The sequence below is a fragment of the Prunus mume genome, linkage group LG2 (genome assembly GCF_029339155.1).
Source record: "Prunus mume cultivar Tortuosa linkage group LG2, ASM2933915v1, whole genome shotgun sequence".
NCBI classification, from domain to species: domain Eukaryota; kingdom Viridiplantae; phylum Streptophyta; class Magnoliopsida; order Rosales; family Rosaceae; genus Prunus; species Prunus mume.
Window position 1 is genome coordinate 12,860,097 of NC_142699.1, and position 25,909 is coordinate 12,886,005.

The 25,909-nt window shown below is 36.4% G+C and overlaps 3 protein-coding genes across 4 annotated transcripts; 2 read left to right on the forward strand and 1 right to left on the reverse strand.

The window, feature by feature from the left end:
* Positions 1-1,015: 1,015 nt before the first annotated feature.
* GH9A4 (glycosyl hydrolase 9A4) lies at positions 1,016-3,358 on the forward strand. Its single transcript, XM_008222358.3, has 6 exons — positions 1,016-1,366; positions 1,496-1,708; positions 1,803-2,003; positions 2,102-2,179; positions 2,335-2,484; positions 2,622-3,358. Exons 1-6 carry the CDS (start codon positions 1,145-1,147, stop codon positions 3,207-3,209), a joined length of 1,452 nt encoding a protein of 483 aa, XP_008220580.1. The 5' UTR covers positions 1,016-1,144; the 3' UTR covers positions 3,210-3,358.
* A 4,784-nt stretch (positions 3,359-8,142) lies between these two features.
* Positions 8,143-9,641, forward strand: LOC103320648 (uncharacterized). Its single transcript, XM_008222356.3, has 2 exons — positions 8,143-8,671; positions 8,988-9,641. Exons 1-2 carry the CDS (start codon positions 8,403-8,405, stop codon positions 9,451-9,453), a joined length of 735 nt encoding a protein of 244 aa, XP_008220578.1. The 5' UTR covers positions 8,143-8,402; the 3' UTR covers positions 9,454-9,641.
* A 331-nt stretch (positions 9,642-9,972) lies between these two features.
* On the reverse strand, positions 9,973-25,071 carry XI-I (myosin). Of its 2 annotated transcripts, none has more exons than XR_016123777.1 (38): positions 24,604-25,071; positions 24,357-24,503; positions 23,506-23,651; positions 23,243-23,399; positions 22,852-22,910; positions 22,079-22,235; positions 21,649-21,798; positions 21,393-21,529; positions 20,898-21,044; positions 20,697-20,798; positions 20,206-20,263; positions 20,016-20,117; positions 19,531-19,568; positions 19,310-19,436; positions 19,048-19,221; positions 18,781-18,912; positions 18,208-18,317; positions 17,842-17,902; positions 17,505-17,682; positions 17,162-17,367; positions 16,277-16,396; positions 16,089-16,187; positions 15,357-15,578; positions 14,850-14,989; positions 14,566-14,677; positions 14,394-14,441; positions 14,194-14,283; positions 13,892-14,062; positions 13,489-13,632; positions 12,687-12,863; positions 11,970-12,107; positions 11,663-11,698; positions 11,435-11,534; positions 11,294-11,350; positions 11,147-11,203; positions 10,950-11,030; positions 10,781-10,863; positions 9,973-10,522 (listed from the first exon to the last, which is right to left on the reverse strand). XR_016123777.1 is itself a non-coding variant. In XM_008222357.3 (38 exons), exons 1-38 carry the CDS (start codon positions 24,721-24,723, stop codon positions 10,399-10,401), a joined length of 4,542 nt encoding a protein of 1,513 aa, XP_008220579.1. In that variant the 5' UTR covers positions 24,724-25,071; the 3' UTR covers positions 9,973-10,398. The 2 variants fall into 2 exon arrangements, 1 of the variants encoding a protein (XP_008220579.1); XM_008222357.3 differs by having other exon boundaries at positions 11,628-11,698.
* Between the last annotated feature and the right edge of the window lie 838 nt (positions 25,072-25,909).

The window sequence follows — 25,909 nt, forward strand, 5'->3', positions numbered from 1 at the left end:
TGCTTTGGCAAGACTATGTAATTGGAGATTTCTCGTACCAATTTTTTTTAACAAATGAGAGATTAGAGAATCGAGTTTCAACATTGGGAAGAGAAATATCACTATATTAATTGGACAACTTTATGTCTCAATTAAAGATCGTTCACAAAGGAAAAGTGACCGAAATACATCTCTTTTCTCATGGTGAAACTTGGCCGTCCATCATGGTATGCTCCATGGGGCTATAAACCAGACCTCTAGAAAACTTGGAAGCTTGCCGTCCATCAAATACGAAAGGAAATAAACATGTGGCTTTGAATTCAACAAAATCCGCGTCCCTTTGCACCCATGAAGAGAACAATCATACCTTTTTTATAAGGAGTTGAATTCAATATCTCCATGCCAATTGACAAGGAATTTAAGATGCCACTAACATGTTACATCATTTAATTTGACTAGTTGGTAATTGGTAGATCATATTGTATACCTCTATTATATAATTGTACCCATCAAAATTCATTTTCTATATAAACCTTCTGAGATCTATTTCTGTTAAATATAATTCAGAGGTAGAAACTTTATGAATTCCAAGTAAATCCCAAAAATAAGTGAGCAAATTTCAAGGAGGGGGAGAAAAAAGAAGAGAGGAAATTCACCAAATCTAGTGACTTGTAATGGATGCTTGCTCATTTCACTATTTTGAGCTTCTCAAAACACACCCAAAAAAAAAACGCCCTCTCTCTAAATGCTAGCAAAACAAACCAACCAACCAAACTCCCTGAATGTGTACCATTTATTCAAGTATAGAAAAGGGTAACAAAATTGTTTGATTCCAACCCCACAATCTCCCTCTTCACCCCAAATCCCACAACCATACACATAATTAGCTTTAATCCTTAACCTCTACCTGGCTAATTTACTCCCTTAAACTTTCCCGCCATCACAAACCAAAACCAATTAACCAGAGCCACTTAGGCACCACCTCATAAATTACCTGTTGTCTAAACAAATACAATCCCTAAACAGAAAACACAACCATTCCCTTCTTTCCATTTTTTTTTCCCTCTCTCAATTCATTATTAAAAGTAGGCAGCATTGGGGAATTTTCATCTCATCCCTTCTTTTTTGCAGCTTTCTCAATTGTAATTGGGTTTCAAAAGGGTATATGGGTCCCCAGGCCATAAGAACATGGGCAGCCCTTGTGGCATGCCTTGCTATCTTTCAAGGACTCGTGCTTTGTGTTCATGCTCATGGTGATGTAAATTACAAGGACGCCCTCACCAAGTCCATCGTTTTCCTTGAGGCTCAAAGGTCCGGGAAGCTCCCTACCAACAATAGACTTGCATGGAGGGGTGACTCTGCCATCGACGATGGAAAACAAGCAAATGTTCGTCTCTCTTTCTCTTTATATAAGGATTAAATCTTCGTGTCACACCGTCACATGTCACATGACATTCTTCCTCACAACATGTTCAATCCCTTCGAATTATTCATATGTAACATTCGATTAATGTAGGTTGACCTTTCTGGGGGATACTATGACGCCGGGGACAACGTCAAGTACGGTCTTCCGATGGCTTTCACGGTGACAACTCTGTCGTGGGCTGCCATCTTTTACAAGACACAGCTTCAAGCTACCGGGGAACTGGAAAATGTTCTCTCAGGCATAAAATGGGGCACTGATTACTTTCTAAAAGCCAGTGCTCGAAAAGGCAGATTATACGTTCAGGTGGGAATTTATATTAATTGGTATTTAAAGTTTGTACAAAAATATTTTATGGTAATTAACTTGTGTTGTTATATATTTATGATAATTATTCAAGGTGGGAGACCCTAATCAGGACCATCAATGTTGGGTTCGACCAGAAGATATGCAGACACCAAGAACTGTGTTGGAGATCAATGAGAAAACGCCTGGAACTGAAATTGCAGCTGAAACCTCAGCTGCCATGGCTGCTTCTGCAATTGTGTTTAGAAGCATTGATCGTGTTTATTCTCGTCGCCTCCTCAACAAAGCCAAACTGGTACCTTATTTTCCAATCCCAATTAATTTTTTATATTAATTTTATGTTGTATAATTAATGATATGTGATATTATTATTTTGTGTGTGTGTGTGTGTAGCTTTTCCAACTTGCTAAATCGCATAAAGGAACCTACGATGGAGAATGCCCTTTCTACTGTTCTTACTCTGGCTACAATGTAATTTTCTTCAACTCTCTCCCTCTACAAATTGAATGAATTTTAAATTTGTGGGTGTTTTTGTTTTAAAAAAAAAGTAATTTTATTTTGAAATAATGAGTGAACTTTGTTTGATTTTGAAAAAAGTAATTAAAAATTGAATGTTGCAAATATAGGATGAGTTATTGTGGGCAGCAACATGGTTGTACATGGCCTCAGGGAAGCCAATGTATCTAAAGTACATCCAAGAAGAAGCCATCAGCGCTAATGTGAATGAGTTTAGCTGGGACCTTAAATACGCCGGAGCCCAAATCCTTCTCACCAAGGTGCTTAATTTAAACCAATATCAAACAAAAAACTATTTGTACCATCTCAACCGATCATTATTGCCACACACGTTATCGATAATCGAATATAAAAACTACGATTAACGGAGTTTGATTTATTGTTTTGTACATTGCAGCTGTTCTTTAAAGGAGAAAAAACCCTAGAAAACTACAAGAACCAAGCAGAAAGTTACATTTGCTCAAACCTCCCAGACAGCCCCTACAACCAAATCACAATGTCACCGGGCGGCTTGATCCACCTGAGAGATGGCGCCAACACCCAATACGTCACCGGTACTGCCTTCTTGTTCAGCGTCTACAGCGACCTGCTGGCCCACCACAACCAAAAAGTGAACTGCGGAGGCAAACAATTTGACTCTGCAGCCATAGCTACCTTTGCCAAGAAGCAAATGGACTATCTGTTGGGCCAAAACCCTAAAGGAAGATCCTACATGGTTGGCTTTGGACCAAACGCTCCCAAACAGCCTCACCACAGAGGAGCTTCGGTGCCAACGTCTGGAAGTAACGGCGTCAGCTGCGCCATGAGCTTTGTGTACTGGTTCAAGAAGGACGTGCCAAACCCTAATGAGCTGACTGGGGCCATCGTCGGTGGGCCCGACAGGTTTGATAACTTCGAGGACAAACGTTGGGCTTCGTCGTACACTGAGCCATGCACTTACGTGAATTCGCTCGCAGTTGGAGCCCTAGCCAAGCTTGCAGCTTGAAGACTCGTATATCCGTCCCAAACCCTAAATCCTAATCCCATGCATGACATTTACATTGATAGGAAGAAGTTTGGGATTTTGATATAACTTTTGTTAAAATTAAAAAAAAAACCAAATGTACCATTTGTTGTAAGAAAGCTGTAAAAAGAAGGGTGTAAAATGGTGAAAGTTGAATATATATCTTTCTTTGGCTTTTGTGAAAGTACTAGTTTCCTTATTAAACAGAATAAGAAAGAAAACTTGTTGGCACAATATTTGATAGACTAATGAATGGAAAAGCCATAATGATATTGCATAGATCGATTGAAAAAGTTTATTGCTATACAAATTATGTTCATAGTTAATTTGAATCCTTAGTTCCCAAGGGCCACGACAAAAGTTGTAGTTTGCACTTGATGATATAAGTTAATATTTGTCACTTACAATAACTTTTTATAGAAATTCCTTATTCCACAATTAACCCAGAAGTGAGTGGACATTTTGCATTTTAGGGATTCGAGCTGAGAAATATTCCATACTCCGTTTCATTATCCCTTTCTTTTTATCTCTCTTTTCCTTTAATAAGTATATCATAAAAAAATAAATAAGTATAATGAAAATAAATAAGTTTTTCTCCACTCAAGCTTACCTTCGTGTGAAAGAGCAGCCAGAGTCCTTACTCCTAAAATGATGCCCATGAGTCATGTTTGTTTATTTAATTTTAAGTATGATCTTAATTATTATGATGAATTTGTATTATATAAAAGATCAGGGTCTGAAGTTACTCAATCCTCATCATATAACTTGATTAAGACCTAGAGTTCTTTTGATTGAATAAGAACTTGAAGTTCTTTGATTCCAAATAATTGAGGGCATGAAATTTCGCAAATTTAAAGAGCACATAAGGACATGAAACTCCTTGATTTTGTATTAATCAAAATTAGAATTCCATGAGTCATACATATGTCAAGAACCCGAACAAGAAGTTTCGAGTGCATATACATCGATTTGAGTATGAAGTTCAAAGCACAAATATTAATTCAATTTATTTAGATCTATGTATTCGAACCTGAAGTTTCGAATATATATTGATATGAACATGAAGTTCATAGTTTTTCATGGATCTTAATACTATAAATAACCTGAAGTTCATACTTATTTGTGCCTATATGAACCTGAATTGGTTGGAAATCCAATTCTTAAATTTAGTTTTAGTCTTAAGAATAATCAAATTCTTAATACTATATATGAACAATGATAATATTTTGTATTACCTCCCCAATATTGATCTCTTCAACTCTTTTGTGAGTAGGAAATTTATGATGTCGAACCAAAAGTCATGAGGTATTACCTAATAGTTGAAGTTTATGATGTCATGAACCAAAAGTTCATGAAGCCCCAATATTACACAACTATTAAAGTAGTTGAAGATCATGAACCACTTAACCGGATAACTTTTATGTTGTGGCATGACTATCTTGGCAACCCATATTCCACAATGATATATAAGATTTTTACAAATTTGAAAGAACATCGTTTAAAGACTCAAAATATTGTCTTGTCCAACAAATATCATTACAAAAAATGCTCACAAATTCATAAGATCATCTCAGTCAAAAATTAAAAATCATTCAAGGGGATATTTGTGAGCTTATACAATATTTAATTATGGATCACTTCACCATTTTTATTGAATAATTAAAATGGTTACATATTTGTCTCTTGTCATTATGAGCACAACTACATTATCAATCCAGTATGGTGAGTTTATTTTCCTACATTTTGAGACAATTTTCCCGAGGGGAAGAAATCAGTCCGCTTTTGTCTCATCAAGATAATGCATATACAAAGTTATGAATATGCAAGCATGGGTTGATATTCATGTATCACAATCCATTAACATGACAATAAGTGACTATGAGCATTACAAAAATATAGGTTCTAAAAACTTAACTCCATAGAAGTGGAGATTGCCGCTCTATATGAGGTTATGATCCACATATTCTAATTAATTCATCGTAATGTTTGTCCCATAAGTGATTGCCCCTGAAGAGGCATTCGGCAATGAGATGCTGCGCAATGCACATGAGAATTGTGGGAACGAATTGATGATACATTTGGTTTATTAGTAGCTACTACAATCATCAAGGGCTATGGTTATATTAAATCTCGCTTTATGAATGTCGAGTTAAGTGATTGGCCAAAATGGAAATAGACAATTCCATTTATCACTAAATATGAAGTGTGGGATATTGAACCTATAACTCAAATACCAAATTACAAATGTTAAGTATGAAGGTTACAAATTGGTGCTTATGAAGTGAAATAAGATCACTAATATGACATAAGGTTTCTTGGTAGAGACATAGTTTTAGTCTCCCATCTCATTATAGATGCATCCACATTTCTATAAATATAGTTGTTATCGCGAAACTTATAGCATGTGTTAAATACATATTTATTAAGACTGTACATGAAGATCCTCAAAGCTCATGAAATATTTGAGATGGAAGTGAAGGATGTACCACGATATTCTTGATTAAGAGTTAACACTAAGAGTTTGAGTATTTTGAATTCAAATTTGATATTGTTGTAACATATTCTAACTATTAGATTAGTTGTTGATGCTACTAAAGAGTTCAATCAAGTCGAATAGTGTGGGATCATGTGTAAAGACAATGTTGCTTGTATTGCTCAAATCCATCAAGGCTGACATAGTTTCAGAAAAAAGCCGACAAATTCTTTCACAAGATAATTTGGCAAACCTTTTTACCAAAACTTTTTCTGAAGCCTAAATTCCAAAGTTAATGAAAATTAAGGGGAGATATTAATCAGGGGGAGATACCAATCGCATCCCAATTCTACTACATACAGGACATTTTGTACTCACTAGGTTTTTGTCCCACTAGGTTTTTCCTAGCAAGGTTTTAACAAGGCAACATAAGCGCATAACATCATATCAATAATCCAAAAGAAAGTTTCACTTTTTTTCCCTTTACCGGTTTTGTCCCACTGAGTTCTCCAAGTAAGGTTTTTAATGAGGGAACTATGCCATTGTATGGTGGACATCCAAGGGGGAATGTTGTAAATGCATGAGTTGGTGGATGACCACCATACCTCTTAGTATTCCACCGTTAGATTTTATGTAACATATGCACTAAGTATTTGTAATTAGTGTTTGTAACTTATAGGTATATTGTAAATGATAATATTCAATTTCATATCTTGTAAGCCTATAAATAGGTAGTTCTACCAAAGTGGTATAAACCAAATTTATAAATAAACCCAATCCTAGACATGGTATATTTTTTGGGTGTGTTTATAAATGGGTTTTGAGTGTTTGTAATGATGAGTTTTGGGTGTGTTTATAAAGTGTTTTGGGTGTTGGATTTTTTTATAATTTCAGCCCCCATTTTGGGTGTTTTAGTGAAACACCCTAAAATAAAATGAGTAAAGTGGTATAAACGTAAAATAAATAAATTAAAGGTTATGAAATTCCAAGATAATCCAATATTAATGTGGATTCAATATGTATATAAAACTACAAGTTTAAGAATTGAATTTCCAACCAATTCAGGTTCATATAGGCACAAATAAGTATGAACTTCAGGTTCATATATAGTATTAAGATCCATGTAAAACTATGAACTGGTTCATATCAATATATATTCGAAACTTCATGTTCGAATACGTAGATCTCAATAAATTGAATTAATAGTTGTGCTTTGAACTTCATACTCAAATCGATGTATATGCACTCGAAACTTCTGATTCGGGTTCTTGATATATGTATGACTCATGGAATTTTGATTTTGATTAATACAAAATCGAGGAGTTTCATGTCTTTATGTGCTCTTTAAATTCGCGGAACTTCATGCCCTCAATTATTTGGAATCAAAGAATTTCAGATTCTGATTCAATCAAAAGAACTCTAGGTCCTAATCAAGTTATACGATGAAGATCTTTGGGCCCTAATCTTTTGTATAATACAAACTTATCATAATAATTAAAATCATACTTAAAATTAAATAAACAAACAAATAAAAAAAAATACAGCATCATATTCATGTGTATCAAAGGAAAAGGATTAATTTCTGATCCCTGGATTATCACAATGCCACGTGTTTGCCGACCATTTATTATCTTAATTAGGTTGAAGATGGTAATGCTAAGACTTGAAGAAATCAGAGATCCAAATTCGTACGAGTACAAATTAATTAAACGAAAATTAAAAATGTTAGAATGAAGTCGTCAAAGCTTGAAAACAAAGATCTTATCCGAATTGGTCCCGAAAGTGGGTGAGTGATGGTGGGGTCCCACTCCTACTCATTTTGGATAAGCCTCACCGGACTCGCGACTCACGAGGAGGAAAAACAGGACCAATCGCTTTCCATTTTGCCACGTCATCCACCCAACATTAAAGTTTCTCCCTCCCTCCCTCCCGAGGACCGACAAGATTCTTCAACGTGGAAGCTTCTAGAAACGCCACGTGGTGTGGCCAGCACAAACTATGGGCCGCTCGGGCAGGTATTCTCGGATGCGCCTCCAGGTTTCTGATTCCCACAGGGAGGCGGACTTGCATTTTGATCCGCTGTGTGTATTCTATCCTTATCTTCGGTGGTCTTAAATCTCAGCCTATGAAAATAACGTTAGCACATTGGATCTTTTTCTTAATTACTAAGTCACACCCATGGCCTAAAAAAAACAAAAAAACTAATAAGACACACCAACTATTGAGTTTTATATAAATGACCATCATCAATCAATCACTTGGGTAACATTATGAGTAGAATAGGATGCGTAGGAGGTGATGATAGCTCATTATACAAACATTGCAAGTTTCATCCAGTTGGTAAGGCAAGAGGATAAGGCCTAACTCTTCGCTGGCTGTGCAGTGCCATCATTATTTTTCTAATAAAAAATATATATATTAATTAAAGCCATTATCCTATCTAATCCAACACTAATTAATCAATACATATCCAGTTAATACAAATCCCCTAAAGCTATAAATAGAAATAATTAGATGGATCGACAAAATAAATAAAGATAAGTACGATGTGTCTCTCTGCCAAATCTAGGTGCTCTCTGGACAACAACAATTTCAACATCTTCTAGCGTTTATCGATCCATCCGTCTTCATCTCCATTGAAACATTCTTCACCTTCACCACGAAGACGACGACGTATACAGCTTCGGTTACAGTACGCATTCATGTCGATCGCATTGGATAGTAGTAGTGCCAGGATCGACATCGCGCCCTCGTCTGGGTTGGTCGCATGTGGGTTGCTCTTCGACTCGCCGGAAAATTGCCGGAGAGTCCCTGCCGGCGAGGCTGCGGTTTCTTCCACGACGTCGTCGTCGATCGGGAATAACAGCGATGATGAGTCTGGGAGCGATGCCGGCGAGAATGATGAGGCTCAAAGCTCGTATAAAGGTCCGTTGGATATGATGAACGCGTTGGAGGAGGTTTTACCTATGAGGTTAGCAGCAGTTCAACTAGATTCATTTAATTTCTTATCTGCAATTTTGTTTTAGTTTTTTTTTTTTTTATAATGATTCAGCTTTTGGGTTTTCTCTAAATCTTAGGAAAGTAAACGATTCATTACACAAACTTACAATTTTATTAGTCAATCTATACGTTTATCTTGATTGGTTAAATCAAAAGGTCAAATTCGTGTCGTTTTTTAAGAGGATGTTTCTAATTTGTAAATTGTAATTGTTTGCGTAATATGAGCTGGTTTTTTTTTTCTTGTTTGATCTGGGCGTTTTGACTGATGAAATGGGTTTTTGATGCAGGAGAGGGATCTCAAAATTCTATAACTACAAATCCAAGTCCTTCACGAGTCTGGCAGAGGCTTCATCTTCTTCCAACATCAAAGACCTTGCAAAACCGGACAATGCATATACCAGAAAACGCAGGAACCTACTGGCCTCCAATAACATGTTGGAGAAGAACCGAAGCTTTCCACTGAGAAGCAATGGGGGTGGGATTTCAAAGAGACCCATCTCAACAAGTCGAAGCACATTGGCTTTGGCTGTTAAATTGAGCAGCTGCTCTGAAACCAGCACCAGTAGTACAAGTGAGGATTCGAATTCGAGCTCAACTTCTATGTCACCGAGGGCTCTTCCACCCTCTCATCCAGTGGGAAATTCCGCAGCTTGGAGGTCATATTCCTTGGCTGATTTGCAAGAATGTGCCACTTCTGCTGCAACTGTGAGTGCTTCTCGTTTTTCTACTACGAAACCAAATATGCAACACTAACTTGAGTTTCCGCCAATCTTCTTGCCTACATCGAGCAGAGTTTGCTTGCCATGGTGTTGTCGGGAAATGGTTTTCTTTGTCTAATCTTCATTGAAAGTGTTAAGGTAACTTTGAAATCTGATGTTTTTTTTGTACATATTTTTCAACGAGTAAAAAAGCCCAAATTGCAGTCCACGGGCATTGTTATATGAATGTTTCTGAAGATCCGACTCTTAGGAGGAACTCTGATAGAAGATTGTGGTGAATTTTGACGATCCGCGAACAAACAAAAATGGATTTGTGAAGATTAATGGATAATGTTTAAGTTTCCTAATCGCAAAGACTATGACCCATATACCATACAAATCAAAAACCGTAACCCCGCACAGATCATGGAATGATTTAATCAAAATAGACATCTGACAATATGCATATTTACACGAATTATGTATTGGTTATTTTAAATAAAATAAAAAATTGACAGTAATAGTTGTGATATATTATTGTTTGGCATAAAATTGAAAAAAGATGAAGCCAGAATTGGGCAAATTCCTTAATCCTCTCTTAAAATGTTCAACAAAAATTACAGAAATATTGTGATACAACATAAACATGATGATTTCAAGGGTGCAACGTGTCACCGTAGAAGCTAAGCTTAACCAATTGCTCCTCCCAAAAAAAAAAACCCAGAGTAATGTAGTCTAATTACAACAAGATGACCAGCCCTAAACCTGCAAATCACTAAAGGCAAACGAATTCATCAAGCTTGATGAACCCCTGCAACATTGATTAACAAATTTGAGCAATGTAACGAGTCACCATCTTAATATTTAGATGACTACTGCTCAATTTTCTTCTCTGGATGGATGGTGCCAGAGCTCACTACTAATTTTGAACTTGAAAACCTACAAAAGACATTACCATTTACATCCATTCGACGTAAGCTTACACCCACATTAGCAGACTTTAATTTTGCGGCCGGACAAGAAACTGCACACAAGAATAAGCAGACAAAAAAGACGGAAGTTCGATATCTGAAGGATCGATTAGAGGAATTGCCTTATCAATATCTTCAGTGGAGAATGGAATGCTGCAATGAGAAAGTGGATATGAGGAACAATATAAAAAACATCTGTAATTCTTGCATGAAAATAATAATTCAATGACGTTTCATAATTAAAGCAGATGGGATTGAACTTTGCATGACTAAAAGATTGAAAGCAGCAAATTCCAACATTGGAAGCAACTGCATGTAAAACTATGAGCCTAAAATTTAAGAATGGTTGAGGAAAAGCATAAGGTAAACGTATTTCCCTTTCTATCATTTATCCTACAAGAAGCAGCCTACCTCAGATCATCATCCAACAAGAATGAATTGGAGGTTAGATTCTGGTTGTCTTTGTTCAGAATCTCCCTCATTTGGGCAACCACCTGGAAAGCAAGATAACGTTCAGAAATTGATAGGGCATCAATACAGAACTTACGAAACAATAAAGGAACTGAATATGCAAACATGCCTCATTGGACACACTCTGAGTGCCATATTTGTCATCCCAGTACATAGTACTTATTCGATAGATTTGCCTGACAGTCAATGCCTGTACATTGATGACAATGCCAATGAATTCAGTTTGGAGTTTAAAATGGTTTTCCTGAAGCCAGTAACTGGAAAAAGAGAGAATTGAGGCCAAATAAATATGCAAGAGGATCATACCGGACAAAGATCCTGCCTAATTTCATCCAGAGATTTTTTCCTCTTCTGATGTATTACCTACATCAATTGCACAAATCAGAAAAGGTTCCTCACTTATCATAGCTTATAGATTTTTTAAAAATCAAAGAAAACAGCTTTAGCTTATACCAGAAAGCCAACAGCTTGTCTAATATAATTTAGCTCGTGCCAAGAGGTTCCTGCATACTACATTGCACAAAGAGTCAGATCCACAGATGTATAAAATTCAATCAAAACGGAAAACACTTCCAACATGATAGTTATACTTGCCTCCTCTCCGGTGTTGACAATCCATTTCTCAAGTTCAGCTAGACCTGATTTCACATATTCACCATTTGAAAATGTGCAACATTCACGTCGCAGCAGCAGACTACCCAGGGCAAGAAAAGGTAGAGTCAATACATAAATCATTACAAATGCTATTTTATTAGCAATGAAAACTGGAATAGCAATAAACTCTTGCCTGTTGAAAAGTGACATATTGATGAAAGAAAAGACCTGTGTAATTAGCTTGCGAATAAAAAATGAAGGTACCTGAAGAAAGTGTAGTGTTTTAGGTCAGAAAATAATAGCAAAAGTCAAGAAAAGACATAACAGTGTATTGCACTTCTTAAACACACTCAAGCCTAATTAATTACACCCATCAGGGGCACTGCAGAATATTTATTAAGATTCAGTATATCAAACAATCACATTATCTCAGATAGGAAGCTTTGAAATCAATATATGGGAATTGATGCTTCGGGAGTCCAAGGCCAAAACACTTACAGTAACTCATAACAAATCCGAAAAATGTCCCACTTACATGATTTCCACGTAGCCGACTCATAAGGGTATCCAAGAATTTGATTATGTTGTCCCACTGACTCCCAGGTAATTGCTGAGGAGCATTACCAGGTGATCTAGATGACTTTCCAGCATGAACTCGCGCAGCTTTGGGTGCCTTACAAATTGTCATGAATACTTGTAACATGTCTTACAAAATCGTATGTAGAACTGACGATCAAACACAAAGGAAACACAAGCGAGTGGCGCAAAGATAGCATTTAGCGAGTAAAATCAAACATTAGGCTCCCATGGCCAGCTAAAAAAAAGGAAAGCTGGAATCCAGGGTCTTTTATTGATATATTTTTTTGTAATTTTTTTTTTTTTTTTTTGTGAGTGAGTTATGCAACAATCCATCTCCTTTTTTTATTCCAACCCCCCCTTCTATATAACTTGGAAGGCAAAAGTACCACCTGAGGTATGGGTCGTTGCTTGCATAATTGTTCATGGTAGGTCAATACTTGTGATTTGATTCAAAGGAAAATATCTAATGTTAGTCTCTGTTCCCAATGGTATATCATGTGTAGAGCGGAAGAAGATGCAAATCATCTGCTTCCTCGTTGTCCCACACAATCAGGAAACAACATTGTGGACCACTATTCTCAGACCATTTTTCATAATAGGTGACAGATAGCTTGACATTGCACCTATAATTTGAATTAGAATACTTGAACATATCAGACTAAGTAATAGTCACCTGAATGCATGAGCCCAAGAGTGGAGCCAATTCCTTCTTCAAACTGTCACGCATCAAGCCAAAGATCTTTTCTACGCAAGCAGTTAGCTGCTGTTTGAACAATATAGCCGGGTATCTTGCTTCCAGATGTGACATACCATCTTCATAGCCAATATATTTGAAAGGAGATGTCAGTCCCTGAGAAAGGAAGTGGGGGAGATGACATTTAATAAATTATAGTGGAATATTGAAAGAAAAGCAAACACCACAAAATATATTGAATTTGCAATTCAATAAAGTTCAAAGGAAATCTAAGTCAAACTTTTTAATATTCCTCCATTTCCTAGCCTGTCCTCCCATCCCTCCCTACCACTAAGCCCTCCCCCTTCCCCGACCCTTTTATATGTGCACTTCCCCCAAGCCTTTTCTATGTGCACTTTCTCCATTGAAAAACCACCTTTGTCTTTGCTTCTCTTCTATAGAGAGAATGGTAAATTTATTCATTCACTAGGACTCAGATGGAATCGATTTAAAAAACCAAAAAAATACAAAATTCTTTGGACCCAAATGGGCCACTCTCCCGCAAATTACAGCCCTGATGACAAGTGATAATAAAATGCAACAACTTCTAACAAAGAAAATACTCACCAAAATCAAAACTAAATACTACATGTTACTATGATACTACAAAAGATAACATTTCTACGAAACATCTGATTTAGCAATAAGATAACAAAATCCTGGGATATATAAAAGTCAAATATTTACTAAAGAGATAAAGAGGAAAAGACTCAACAAGCCCACACGTGAGTCTATGACTTACTTGTGCAATCCTGATAGCTAAACCAGAAGACCCAGAACGCTGAGTTGCTGTCAAACCATTTGGCCGTAAATTCCTCTGCAAGAGGCATAGAAGCGCTGAGGCATTTGACAGCCAATAGGGCAAGGTTATGTTCTCATCCCCAACCTGAAACAATGGCCATACCGAACTTTTCAAATATTCAACAATATTATGCAAGGTTGTCTATTCAAAATCTAAAAAATCTTAAAAGATATGTAAATATCCACAATTTATCAGAATAGCTTTTAGAGTTCCACCTAATTTTCCTTTACAAATGTCGCTCTCCACATAATTTATTTCATGTATAGTAAAAACATCAGTTCAAGCCATCAAGGAAAAACAAACTGATAAGGCCAAATAAAATTGATCGAAGAACGTAAATTACCTTTAGAACATCATTTATTCCCTCAATTATATGGTCAAAAATAACTGTACGCTCAGACTCAAAGGCATGCCACTGAAGCAGGCATTTGTATATGATACAAGCAGCCAATGGTTTACTGTCTTTGAAACCCAAATCTTCTTTGACACATCGTGATAGGAATTCATAGTTCTCCTGTACATGTCAAAGCAACATGCTGACCAGAATTACATCACCGAATATAATGACAATTACAGCCATTAACAAGATTACAGTGAATTCCAAAATAAAAAGCTAAGGCTTAACAAAACAAAAAGAGACAAAACCTGGTGCCTCTCCACTGCTAACTTTGATCGTCGTGACTCTGACAAGCCATGTGAAAAAGGTGCAATAAGTTTTGTAGGTGTGGGAGACTCCTGCATTAGATATATGGCACAAGAAGAAGAATAAAAAAGATGTTATTTTGTGATGATTAGATGCAAAAATAAATCTTCAAAGAGAGAGAGAGAGAGAAATCATGTCTTACAAATGCAGGCTTCTGGTCAGTGAGGGGAACAAGTGCACCAGGGTTTTTCTGTTTCCAATTAAAAAATAATGATCTTAGGGAAAAAAAAACCGACAATTCTATATACAAGTTGAAAGACCCACAGCAAAGCTTTGGGTTAAAAGTCACACCTAGGGTGTATGTAACCATTTACCTCTGGAACTGACTTTTCAAAACCACGCCTATTGCTCTTTGCAGACACACTAAGGGCTTTTTGTCGCATGATATGATTCTCGTCCTCTAAAAGTAAGAGTTTCTCCTCAAGGCTGTAATTTAGATACAATATAGTAAGCAAGAATCTATGTATAGAAGTATAACTGGAGCAGGATTTGATAAAAACATATTTAGAGTGAAAAACAATCCAAAATTGATGTCTAAACGTACTTAACAAGACTGAAATAAACACTTGAAAGTGGGTTATGAATGTCTGAGAAACACCTCTTTACATTCTGCTGTAGCTGGTAGCACTTTTGTTCAAATTCCTGCAACTTCTGAATGGTGTCGGTACTGTCTTTTCGAACCTTGAGAAGTTCGGTCTCTAGAGCTGAGTTCTTCTTATCCAAAGCATCCACAGAACTCTGCATAACAAATACTTCAGCAATTCTTGAAAGGAGACAGCAAATGTCTCCTAACCTCTCCCAAATGTAGAGGAAAAAAACAGAGAAAAGAAATGGAGAAAGGGAAAACACTCTTCACAGCAAAGACATGTAAGCAAAAATGGAAGGAAAAAAAAAAAAGCAAAGTTTAAAATGGAAAAAAAAAATTAACAATGAGTCTATACATCACATTATACTATAATTCAATTAATTAAGTTATGTCTCTAGATATCCTGCCTGGGAGATATTAAAGAATTTCTGAATAGATAAGAATAAGATGCAGAGCACAAAAACCAAAAACGCAAAACTAACATAAGAACACAAATTGAATAAACATCACATGACTCACTTTTAAAAATGCATTTTCTCTTCTCAATTCAGCCATTCCAATGAGTTCTCTTTCCAAAGCAGATTTTTCTTTCACTGATAATTCCAATTGATTTTGTAGCACTGCAGTCTTGTTGCACTCATTAATTGTTGCCAACTTTGATGCATCCAACTCAAGGCTCAAGGATTCCAACACTTTTTGAAGTTTTGAAATTTCTACCGACTTAGCTTCTTCATTAGAAACCTGCATTCCATCGAGTTGCAGTAAGAAAAGGAACTTCTAAGCATCCGCATGAGAACAGTATGTTGGTAAAAAGAAGGGAAAGGGTTAACATGCAACTAATAATTTACACAAAAGTACATAAACAGCTTTATAATGATTTTCTGAGGAAAGATCACAAGCATACAAAACATCATTACAAGTACTGAATGATGTATTAGCATAAAAAATTTGCAAACTCATGACCTTAAAGTTCTTTTATCAAGAGAACATGGCAAGTGCTCCAGCTGTTTTATGGAGCAATGTTAAAACCTTTATTTAGTCCTTGAGCCATAACATTGTCATTTATTGTCAAATTAGCTACAAATTAAAGACTTAGAATAGAAGGACGCAAAGTACCAACCTCTACTGACATACATTTGACACAAGCAGAAAAACAATAGGAGCACCCAAGAATAAGTTACCCAATACTTCCAACAGCAATGAATGCATAAACCACCCATCACAAAGTTTAACGCAGAAAAAAAAAATTACCCGCAATCGTTTCTCAAGATGTAACCGCCATGTGAGGTCCTCTAATTGCTTCTCAAGTTTACTCTTAGCTAAGCGCAAGGCACCAGATTCATTTGCCTCCTGCAAATAGTAAATGAATGAAGAAAAATATAAGGTAACTTGTTATGCATATTGTTACATCAGGAGCAGCTTTACAATAATTCACTCACTTGTTTAAGCCTTCGGAGCTCCCTCCTTGCCAATTTTCGCCTCCAAAGACTTTGTATTGCCACAATAGAAGCTTGGTGATGTTGAAAAGCTGAGCGAACCTTGCACATCCTCCAACGAGCCTAACAAATATATATTATGTCAATATAGAAACAAGGTGGTGAAGATATATCAGGCAGACAACCAACCAGATAATCATTTCATTTTATTTTAGAACATGAATGCATGAAAAGAACCTAACTTCAATATTCCACCAACTAGCTCTTAGTCTACTGGCACTTCTCTTCCCAATGTTGGAAGAGGTCCCAAGTTCAAATCCCCTCAACCCCAATTGATTAAAATAATAATAATAATCAGTATTCCACCAACACCAGACAGAAGCATTAAAGATTAAGAGCACAACCAAAAAGATCCCGAGGCTGCAACCTAAAGGTCCAACAGACAAAAAGAGATAAAGAAGAATAAAAAATTAACAAAATTATGGCAACTACATTGCTCATTTTCCACAACCCCAAATTTCTATCACGCAACTACTCTCTCAGATATAATCTGATCATGCAGCCCAAAATATGAGTTCGAAGCCAAATCCTCCTCCAAAGAAAAATGCAACTAGTAAATAGTAATAATACTCAATGACTATGGTGACAGAACCCCTCATAACCAAAACAAAACCCGAGCAACGGTTTCTTATGTTTTCCTCGAAGATAAAGTGGGAGTGGACTATGGAACGCATAACCACAGTTTTTATCTCTACACTCAATGAAGACATCAACTCTCCAACTAAATTCCAAAAAGACCCTTTTTTTTTGCACAAAGGATCAGCACCCCGTCTGGATGCTTTCACACTGCAAATTATAACACAGGAAAAGTCTATGAATTAAGTTTACCTGGATGAAAGTGGCAGCTTTATGTTTCTTTCCATGCAAAAATCTTTGGCGAATTGAGAAACCACGAATATTGGACTGTATGACAGTGGCAGCTGAATATAATTCCATATAAGCTTCCTTTAATAGCCACCTTCGGACATGTTTCTGTATAAGAATAGCAGCCGCTGCCTCCCGTTTTACAGCATACAGCACTCGAGTAAGGCATCCTTCAGGCATAATAACCATCAAACGTTAAAAACGAAAAAGAAAAAGAAAAAAAAAACTATATTTAAAGGATCTCAAGATGATGTCAGTAAAAATAATAATTTGCATTTCTGATGAAAGTCTGGCAGAAACAGTTGACCTCTACAAAAAGCTTGGAGTCCCAATGCAGCAGCCCGAGTGGAAACAAAATCTCTGCGAGCAACAAACGTTCGCAATTGACGTTGAATGCGCTTCACAGCATTGTCCAAAACATCAGCCCGTCGGGAGTCCAAAACACCAATTTGACCAGCCCTAAGAAACACTTTGGTCCTACCCAACTTCAAAGAAAGAACAACCTTGTCAATTATTTAATACATGTGTGCATTTCCGAACATAAACACGTGTGCAGACACCACCCACAACACTTACAAACTTAAATGCATGCTGAGCAATAATATTATGAGAATAACCTTAAAACAAGAACATTGAACGCATACCTGAAAATTCTCAAGCTTTAACTTTTTCAGAATTTTCTCAGTCGTAGCTTTTTCATCATAGCTACATAGACATAATGAATAAACAAAGTCAAAGGTAATAGTTAGCACAAGGAAAGGCTTGAAAATAAAAACATTAAGTGAATAAAAGAGAATTAGAAAATTAGAACCAAAACAAAACAGAACCATAGAATCTTTTACTATTGCTTACAAACTAACAGCCGGCTTAATACCTTTATAACACTAGCTTGTAACAGAATAAAACGCAAAGTAAACATTCATCAAATGTGCTAAAGATAACCAGAAAATATTCTTAACACTTAATAGGCAGAGCAGAAATTTCAAGATTCAGAACTATGAATGACCCACCTTCCATATATAAATTCAGGAGCTAATAATCCAAAGCGATCTACAAACTCTGAGTAAGTTCTCCGTGTTGGATAACCTGCCAGACTTATCCGAACAGCCTCTAGAACACCCTAAGCCAAATAAGAGAATCATTAGAGTAAATAACATTATCAATGCGACATCAATAAGAAACGCTACGCAATATGGGCGAGTGCAGAAACCTGCACATGCATGCAGTAGAGTGGTTGGGTTTGGGTATGTGCTATGCTGCATGGATATGGATTTGTGATACAATAATACTCCAACATCGATGGTACAAATAGCCCTCCAGTAACTATGTTACAAACATGACGAGAAAATAATATAATTACACATGAATTTATTTACCTTTCAATTATTTTTGTTTTGTTTTGTTTTCATATTAGCTCTTATAACATTTAAATATCATTCAAACCCCCTTCTCACAAATATATATATATATATATATATAATTTAATTTGTCTTTAGACCTAATAAAAGAAGCCAATCCTTGTCTTTCTATGTATGATCCCAGATACAACATAAAAGAAACATAAAAATTTGGATCACACTGACCCCGCAGCGCAATTGGTGTAAGATACTCAGATTCTCAAATTTTTGAGGTCGATTCAATGAGTTTGGCTTAACACATCGTATATAATGAGGCTCAGTTGAGTTGAGGGTTTCCATCAGCGCTTGAAGTTGTTGCTAGAATCACCAAAAGAGAAGGAAGGGAGAATTAGCAAAATGAAGACTAGTAAACAACTTCTGTATTCTTTTAAGCAGATGCATCCAATCAACATCATATGATCACATCAAAGAATGGACAAAGACTAAATATACCTTAAATCTAGTAGCCACAGAAGAAAATTTGTAGGATGATCTTGAAGATTCCTCAGGCACTGAACAGAAAAGACCAGCGACAAAAGGGCATTTGGAAGAAGACAACAGATTGCAATGTTCTACCACAACATAATCACGGTTTTTATCCAAAAAGGTATCTGTGTGATAAGTAACCTGAAGAAGTAGTGAATCAGTGAACTATTATTAAAATCATTTGGATCACAAGATGTTGCACACAAATATATTGTAGCATATAATATACCTTTCCAGCATAATGGGACATGGTAAAATCAGTCTCTGAAAATTTTGCCTTTTCCAACCTTGGGTGAGCCCGGAAAAGCTGAAACAACCTGGTTGAAAAACTTTGATGTGTTGATTTTGGGAACATGCTGCAAAAATAAGAAAATCAGGATAAGGATAAAATTCAAGAAAACACTATATAGAGTAACACGCACCAAATTATAGTGAAGAACTCAATTATACCAAGCTTCATCCAAGAGAGCAATTATCCCAACAGGTTTCTGCAAATCAATGTATGAGAACATAAGGTCCACGCCTAACAGACTCTCAAGGCATATTAAAACACAAAACCTATAATGGGAGGCAGAACAATGATAAAAAAATTCAAATAATAAAGAAAAAAAGTTACTTTCAGTTTTTGTCAAACAATAAAGCCACTAAAAAACAGACCACAAATGCCCTAAATACATATTTCCTACGAGCAGAGTGGTAGGTTCCGTCGTATATCATTAACTCCGAAAATATTCACAACTTCACAACCAGTCATTCGATAGCAAGTAATATGATTAGAAATTTAGAACCACTCCTTGGATATGTCAAGTGCACGCTACTAACAAACCAGAATCAACAAAGACCATTTCCAAAATCATAAATAAAGGGGTGAGGAGATGGGTTTTGCAGATTTTCACAGTTGTCCAAAAAAATTTGAGAGACAGAATGAGCAAAACCTTCTCAATCAAATCTAGAACATCTTGGTTGTCTATGAATTCAATGTAGCTCCAATCAATTTCCTCTTTGCTATACTCCTCCTGCTCCATCTTGAACACATGCTGGAATAAGTGGGAACGAAGTTACAATACAATAATTATAATAGCATAAGATCATAGCATATAAATTTCACAAAACATTGGCACACACCTCATTAAAATGTTGCTGCAGCTTCTCATTTGCAAAATTAATGCAAAACTGCTCAAAACTGTGGAACAGAATATCTTATTTAATCAGAGGAACAATGGAGAATTGGAAGGAAATTTAATTCTAGTAAGAGACAAGAATTAATTATACGACAGATGATACAGGATGAAGGAATGAAATTAAAGTCTAAAGAATATGACCAACACCAGTTAAGAGATCAGCAAGGATGTCAAAAGTGCAAATACCTTCTGAATCAAGTACATGGGCAAACAATAATGCAATGCAAAATCACATGATGCTACATAGACACTTTATCAGAGGAAAAGGTTATGTATAACGGGTTATAGACCCGCTGGACATGTCAAGCAAGTTCAGACCACCATGACAATTTACTATACAAATTTCCATGGCACTAAATAAAATTCCAATGCCAAATTACAAACTCATAGCATTAACATAAATAAAATTCAGATAGAAATGGGTAACGATCTCACCTATTGTCTTTAAAGCATTCAAAACCATAAATGTCCAAAACTCCTATCTGTATTTGGGAATTCAAGTCTTGCCCAACAGTAGTATTAATCTTGTCAACAAGCCTGTGAAAAATATCAGAACACAAGAATGATGAAGAAGAAGATTTTCCCAGAAAAGTTGAAAGAATGAAGTTCCGGAAGGGGAGGATATTGAAAGCATACCAGTCAAACAACCGCGCATAAACAGTCTTTGCCAATGCATCTCTACTAGATACAGCAGCATTACAGTCGAGAGCTTTAATAATAATTCCTTCACGAGTTTGGATTGTACGAGTACACAGTGTTGCCAACAAGAGGTTCATGTCACACCTGATTCATAAAGCAACTTAGTGAAATTATCAAAAGCCAAACGCATCTACGATACATTTCGGGTAGCAACTTTCTCTAGCATGCTCCAATTACAAAATCTAACAGAGTGATTATATTACACTACTAATCAATATTCCAGGAGAAACTCCACAAAACTGTCTCGTCAAAATATTGGATTGCACTAAATGTTGCATCAAGATATTCCCCGAGTAAATTACAAAGAAAAATCTCTATATACTCATAAATTTTTAACAAGAAGACAATGGAAAAATAAATTCACACTTCAGTCTGTTCAAAGTTGGTTAAGAAAAGATAAGGGTTCAAGTTTAAGCTATATAATTCACCTACATGAAAAAATTAGCAGCCATCTGCATGTGAAAGCTAGATTTCTGGTCCTTTAGAACTGAAGAGTCATGCTCTTTCCCAGGAGAAAATTCAATGTTTCCCAAATGCAGAATTGCAGCCAGGGTGCGAAATATCGCTTCCTAATCATTGGGTACAAGGTAGAAAAGTGATTCTCAGAAACATCCAAGAACAAAATTAAAGGAAGAAAAAAAGAAGTATTCATCTGTGAAGAATCATCCTCTTGGATTAAGTTTTAAACCTGATCTTCGTGGCTGATGCCGACAATGTCCATTGCTGTTCTTGTCTTCATATACTCTTCTGCATTGCTCACTCCATCCAGTTCATATACCTTACTTTGATTTAGGTAATGGAAGTGGCTTGGGTGTCCTAACTTGTACTTCTCTGCATCCTAGACTTATGGAGACATCCAGGAAACAATATCCATAAGCTTGAATAGAGTACACAGGTTAAGGGTCATATGTAAACCATAGATACACAGAAATGAGCTCAAACACACACAACTTGAAAACAGCTTGGGATGCACAAGGAGCATATCTGTTACAGTACTAATTGATGCACGCATGTACACATCCACTCAATGACAAACGCATACATGACTATAGATACTTAGTTATTTACAATGATAACCATGTGATAAATCCATTGAAACACAGAGACAGACAGAGTACCTTTCCAGATGCACACAATTGATAAAAACAGTGATAATTCCTCTCAGGATCTGTTATCTGAACAACACGAGATCTTTCCAATAGGTAAGTTCTAATTGCAGCTCCAGATATTCTACCACTTGCATCAAACTGGATCTCAACAAACTTTCCGAAACGACTGCCTCAGAGAAGCATGAAAATGGAAGCAAAAATTATTTTTAGTTCAGAGATACTACTACTGAATCATCAAACTGATAATATACATGATTTTAAACCATAATTCAAGAACTAAACATAGTAGTAAATGATATGCTATTAAACTGATGAGTGAATATAATAAATATATACCCAAGTAGTCATTCAATGCAATAAACGACAAGTTCATTAATGATATATCATTACCTATTAAAAAGGGCAGAAAAAGTTTTTGGTAATGATATTCTATATCCTCTCCTACGTCCAACTATTATTACCCACCTCAAGGCATTTACTCCACAATATGTAAATGTCACCATTTCTTTTCATTAACCACACCATGTACTCTCTCTGTCTGATATCAACCAACCAGCATCAATTTTACCCCACGGTCATGCATGAGCCTCAAAAGTGATTACAATAGAATTCTTAATATTAAAAATATAAAATAAAATAAAAAGGTCAACATCCATTTTTTTTTAGATCATGACCTAGCCACTGCCACCCCTAATGAAATTGCACCAAAAAGCGAAAGAATTTCAAGTTCCTACATAATCAAATTAGTGACATTTTGGGAGAAGAATAAGCATATAGCACACCTTGAATTGTCATTTCTAACAGTCCTTGCATTACCAAATGCCTCCAAAAGCGGATTTGACTGCATCACGCACAAAAAAGAATCAGTGACACATTAATGGCAACAAGATAAAATAATTATAATCATAATAATAATAATAACAAAAGGTCCTAACAAAAACATAAAACACAGAGTTGACCAATCTTCTCAGGTTTTGGACCGCGCTGAAGACTGAATGGTCAAAAAGAAGAAAATAAATTCATCTCAACCTACCTTCTTTGCTGCCAAAATTTAGTGGCAAAAATGAAAAACATTTATCCACGACAGATTGAAAATTAATGCCTACTCTTATTCAAAATTTTAAATAGTTGGGAAATAAGAACTAGATTGTTTGAATCAAGGTTCACTCTTACTTCAAGAACTTGCTGCTCAACAGTTCTCTCGTCACCAGCAGCTCGGCCTCCTACATAAGTAAGATACTGCATAATCAGTTTCGTCGTCTCAGTTTTCCCAGCTCCACTTTCCCCACTGACCAGTATAGATTGGCTTTGACCATCATTCATCATTGCTCTGGATTACAAAATCAAGAGAAGCTAAGTTGAGCCATTAAATGGAATAGCAACAAACAACAGAGGTCAAGACTCAAATTCCATCTAAGCACATAAAGTTGACACACCTATAAGATGCATCAGCCACGGCAAAAACATGGGGGCTTAGCTCGCCAAATGGGGCTCCCTTATACTGCTCCATCATGTGGACATTGTATAGATGGGGAAGCTTTGTGAATGGGTTAACTGCAATCAAAATGCTCCCTGTATATGTCTACCAAAGACAAAAGAAAACAATTTACATTGGGGTCACCGCTATTCCAAAAGAAGGTTGCATAAACCCATCTCAGTAAAATGAAATAAAAAAAAAGGAAAAGTTTTGTTATATCTCATATAAAACAATGAACATTTTATAATGGCATTTTCGACATTGATTTATTGTAATCTGAACTCAAAATGAAGAAATCGAACAAGGCATGTGAATTACCCAAGTCCATTAGACAATCAATACGAGCACTTTCCTATACATTTAATAGCAGTCAATTTAAGTCAACTCAACTCAAAGGTTGTAGTAAAGCATTTATTTGGATTGTCTTTAACATTTCCAGAATAAGCAATTCGCCTAAACCCTGAACTTATCGGTTGCTTAGCCATATCGGGGTTAAGGCAAACCCAGTAGCTCGCCAATTGTAAGCCATCAATGAGACAATTAATAGTTGATTTGGAAAATTCTGTAAGCATCCAAATCCCTTAAGCATCTTAAAGACGATCACAAGAGTAGCATATCATCATCAACCCATGATGACATGGCATAATGTGGGACTTATTCCATAAGATTCGGAACTCCGCCAAGTGGGAAGCCCATAAACCATAAGTTAGTCCACAGTTAACTACAATCTACAGTCAAATTAAGAAAGCCCTTTCATTAAACTAACAACAGCACTCCATCTATTCCGCTTATACAGAAAAATCCACTCACATATATATCATTGAGAGCATATCTCCTTTGAAGATTATAGAGCACTCCCGGTTCATTCAAATACGTCAATTTAGTCATGTCGTCCACTCCCCCATGCTCATCCTCATCCGCATCCCTCGGAAATAGCTTCTCGGCCGAAGCCAAAACCTACACAGTCAAACCCCACAATTACACACAAATCACGCAAAATTCAAACACGCTAATCAGTAATTGCATACAAAATACAAGGCCAAGAGTTTCATTTCACCTTCTTTCCCGAAGCATTAATCACTTGGACTTGTTTGCCTTTGCAGTCGGCGACTTCAGCTGGGGCCCAAGCCAAATCTCTGTCCTCGACCCAAACCTTGGAGCCCCTACGGAGACTCATCTCGGGTTCCGGAGGAAGATTGAGCTAGTGACGAGAAACCAGAAACCCTAGAATTCAGTTGAAGACGCCAAGTGGTGGAAGAGCGGAAATCGAGAGACGCTCAGAACAGAGAAGGACAAAATAGAAAGGGTGAGAGAGTGGTTTAGGTGAAAATTTTGGGTTCCCGCCCTAACAGGTGCAGACTATGAGTCCAAAATGGCGAAACCCGAAAGTTTATATATCGTATTCGACACGTCACCCACAAATGACATGACTGTGCTCGATGAGAGAGAGAGGGAGAGAGGGAGCGGGGCTCGCAGTTTTTTTTTTTCTTAATGGCGGTTTTAATTTTTGTTTGGGCAGCTGCCACACGGCAAATGCACTTTTAAGTAAGGTACAATTGGGCGCGCTGACTTGAAACTTACCCCCCTATATTACAGTGAGCGTTACGAAATTTCCGTTTTTCTTTTTTTTTTTGGATTTTTTCAAATCTTTTAAATTCGTTTTCATGAAATATGTTTTTTGAATTTGTAACGGACAGATTCTTTTTGTCTGCTGTCTTGGACTTGCTAACGACGTATATTTATTTATTTAGTAGGCTAGCATATATTTCCCTTTCAAAATGAAACAATTACAATTACAATTGGGCTAACGAAACTAGGATCGAATAAACAAATAGATGATGGGCCTCAAGTGGACCGTATTTACCAAAACAGACATCAAGGATCACATGTAGATGATGGGCCTCAAGTGGCCCAAAAACGTCCATCGTTAATGCGTGCGTGTGGTTTTTTCTTCTTTTTTTATTTTTTGCCAATATCATTAGTGTGTGTGTTTGGACGACAGACTAGTCTATTTCAGAATTTTGACCCCAAAAAAAAGTCAATTTCAGAATTTTACAACAAAATTCTTTTTTCATCAAAGGAGGTAGAACCTTTTTAATGTTAGGGGAAAAAAAACAATTAGATTAACAGTTAGTAAGTAAAATTCCTAGAGTTCTCAAGATTTGCAAATGATAAAATTTAAGTAAGGAATTTGTAGAGCATGTTTGATGCAACTTTCAAACTCATGCCTCTTGGTATGAGTCTCAAGCTCAGGTCGACATAGGGGTCTAGTTTCATGCCAAAAGTCCCCGATTCCAAGTTCAAAGTTCAGGAGCTTCTATAATGAGGGGCTATGTTGAGGGATTATAATGAGGTGGTTCAAT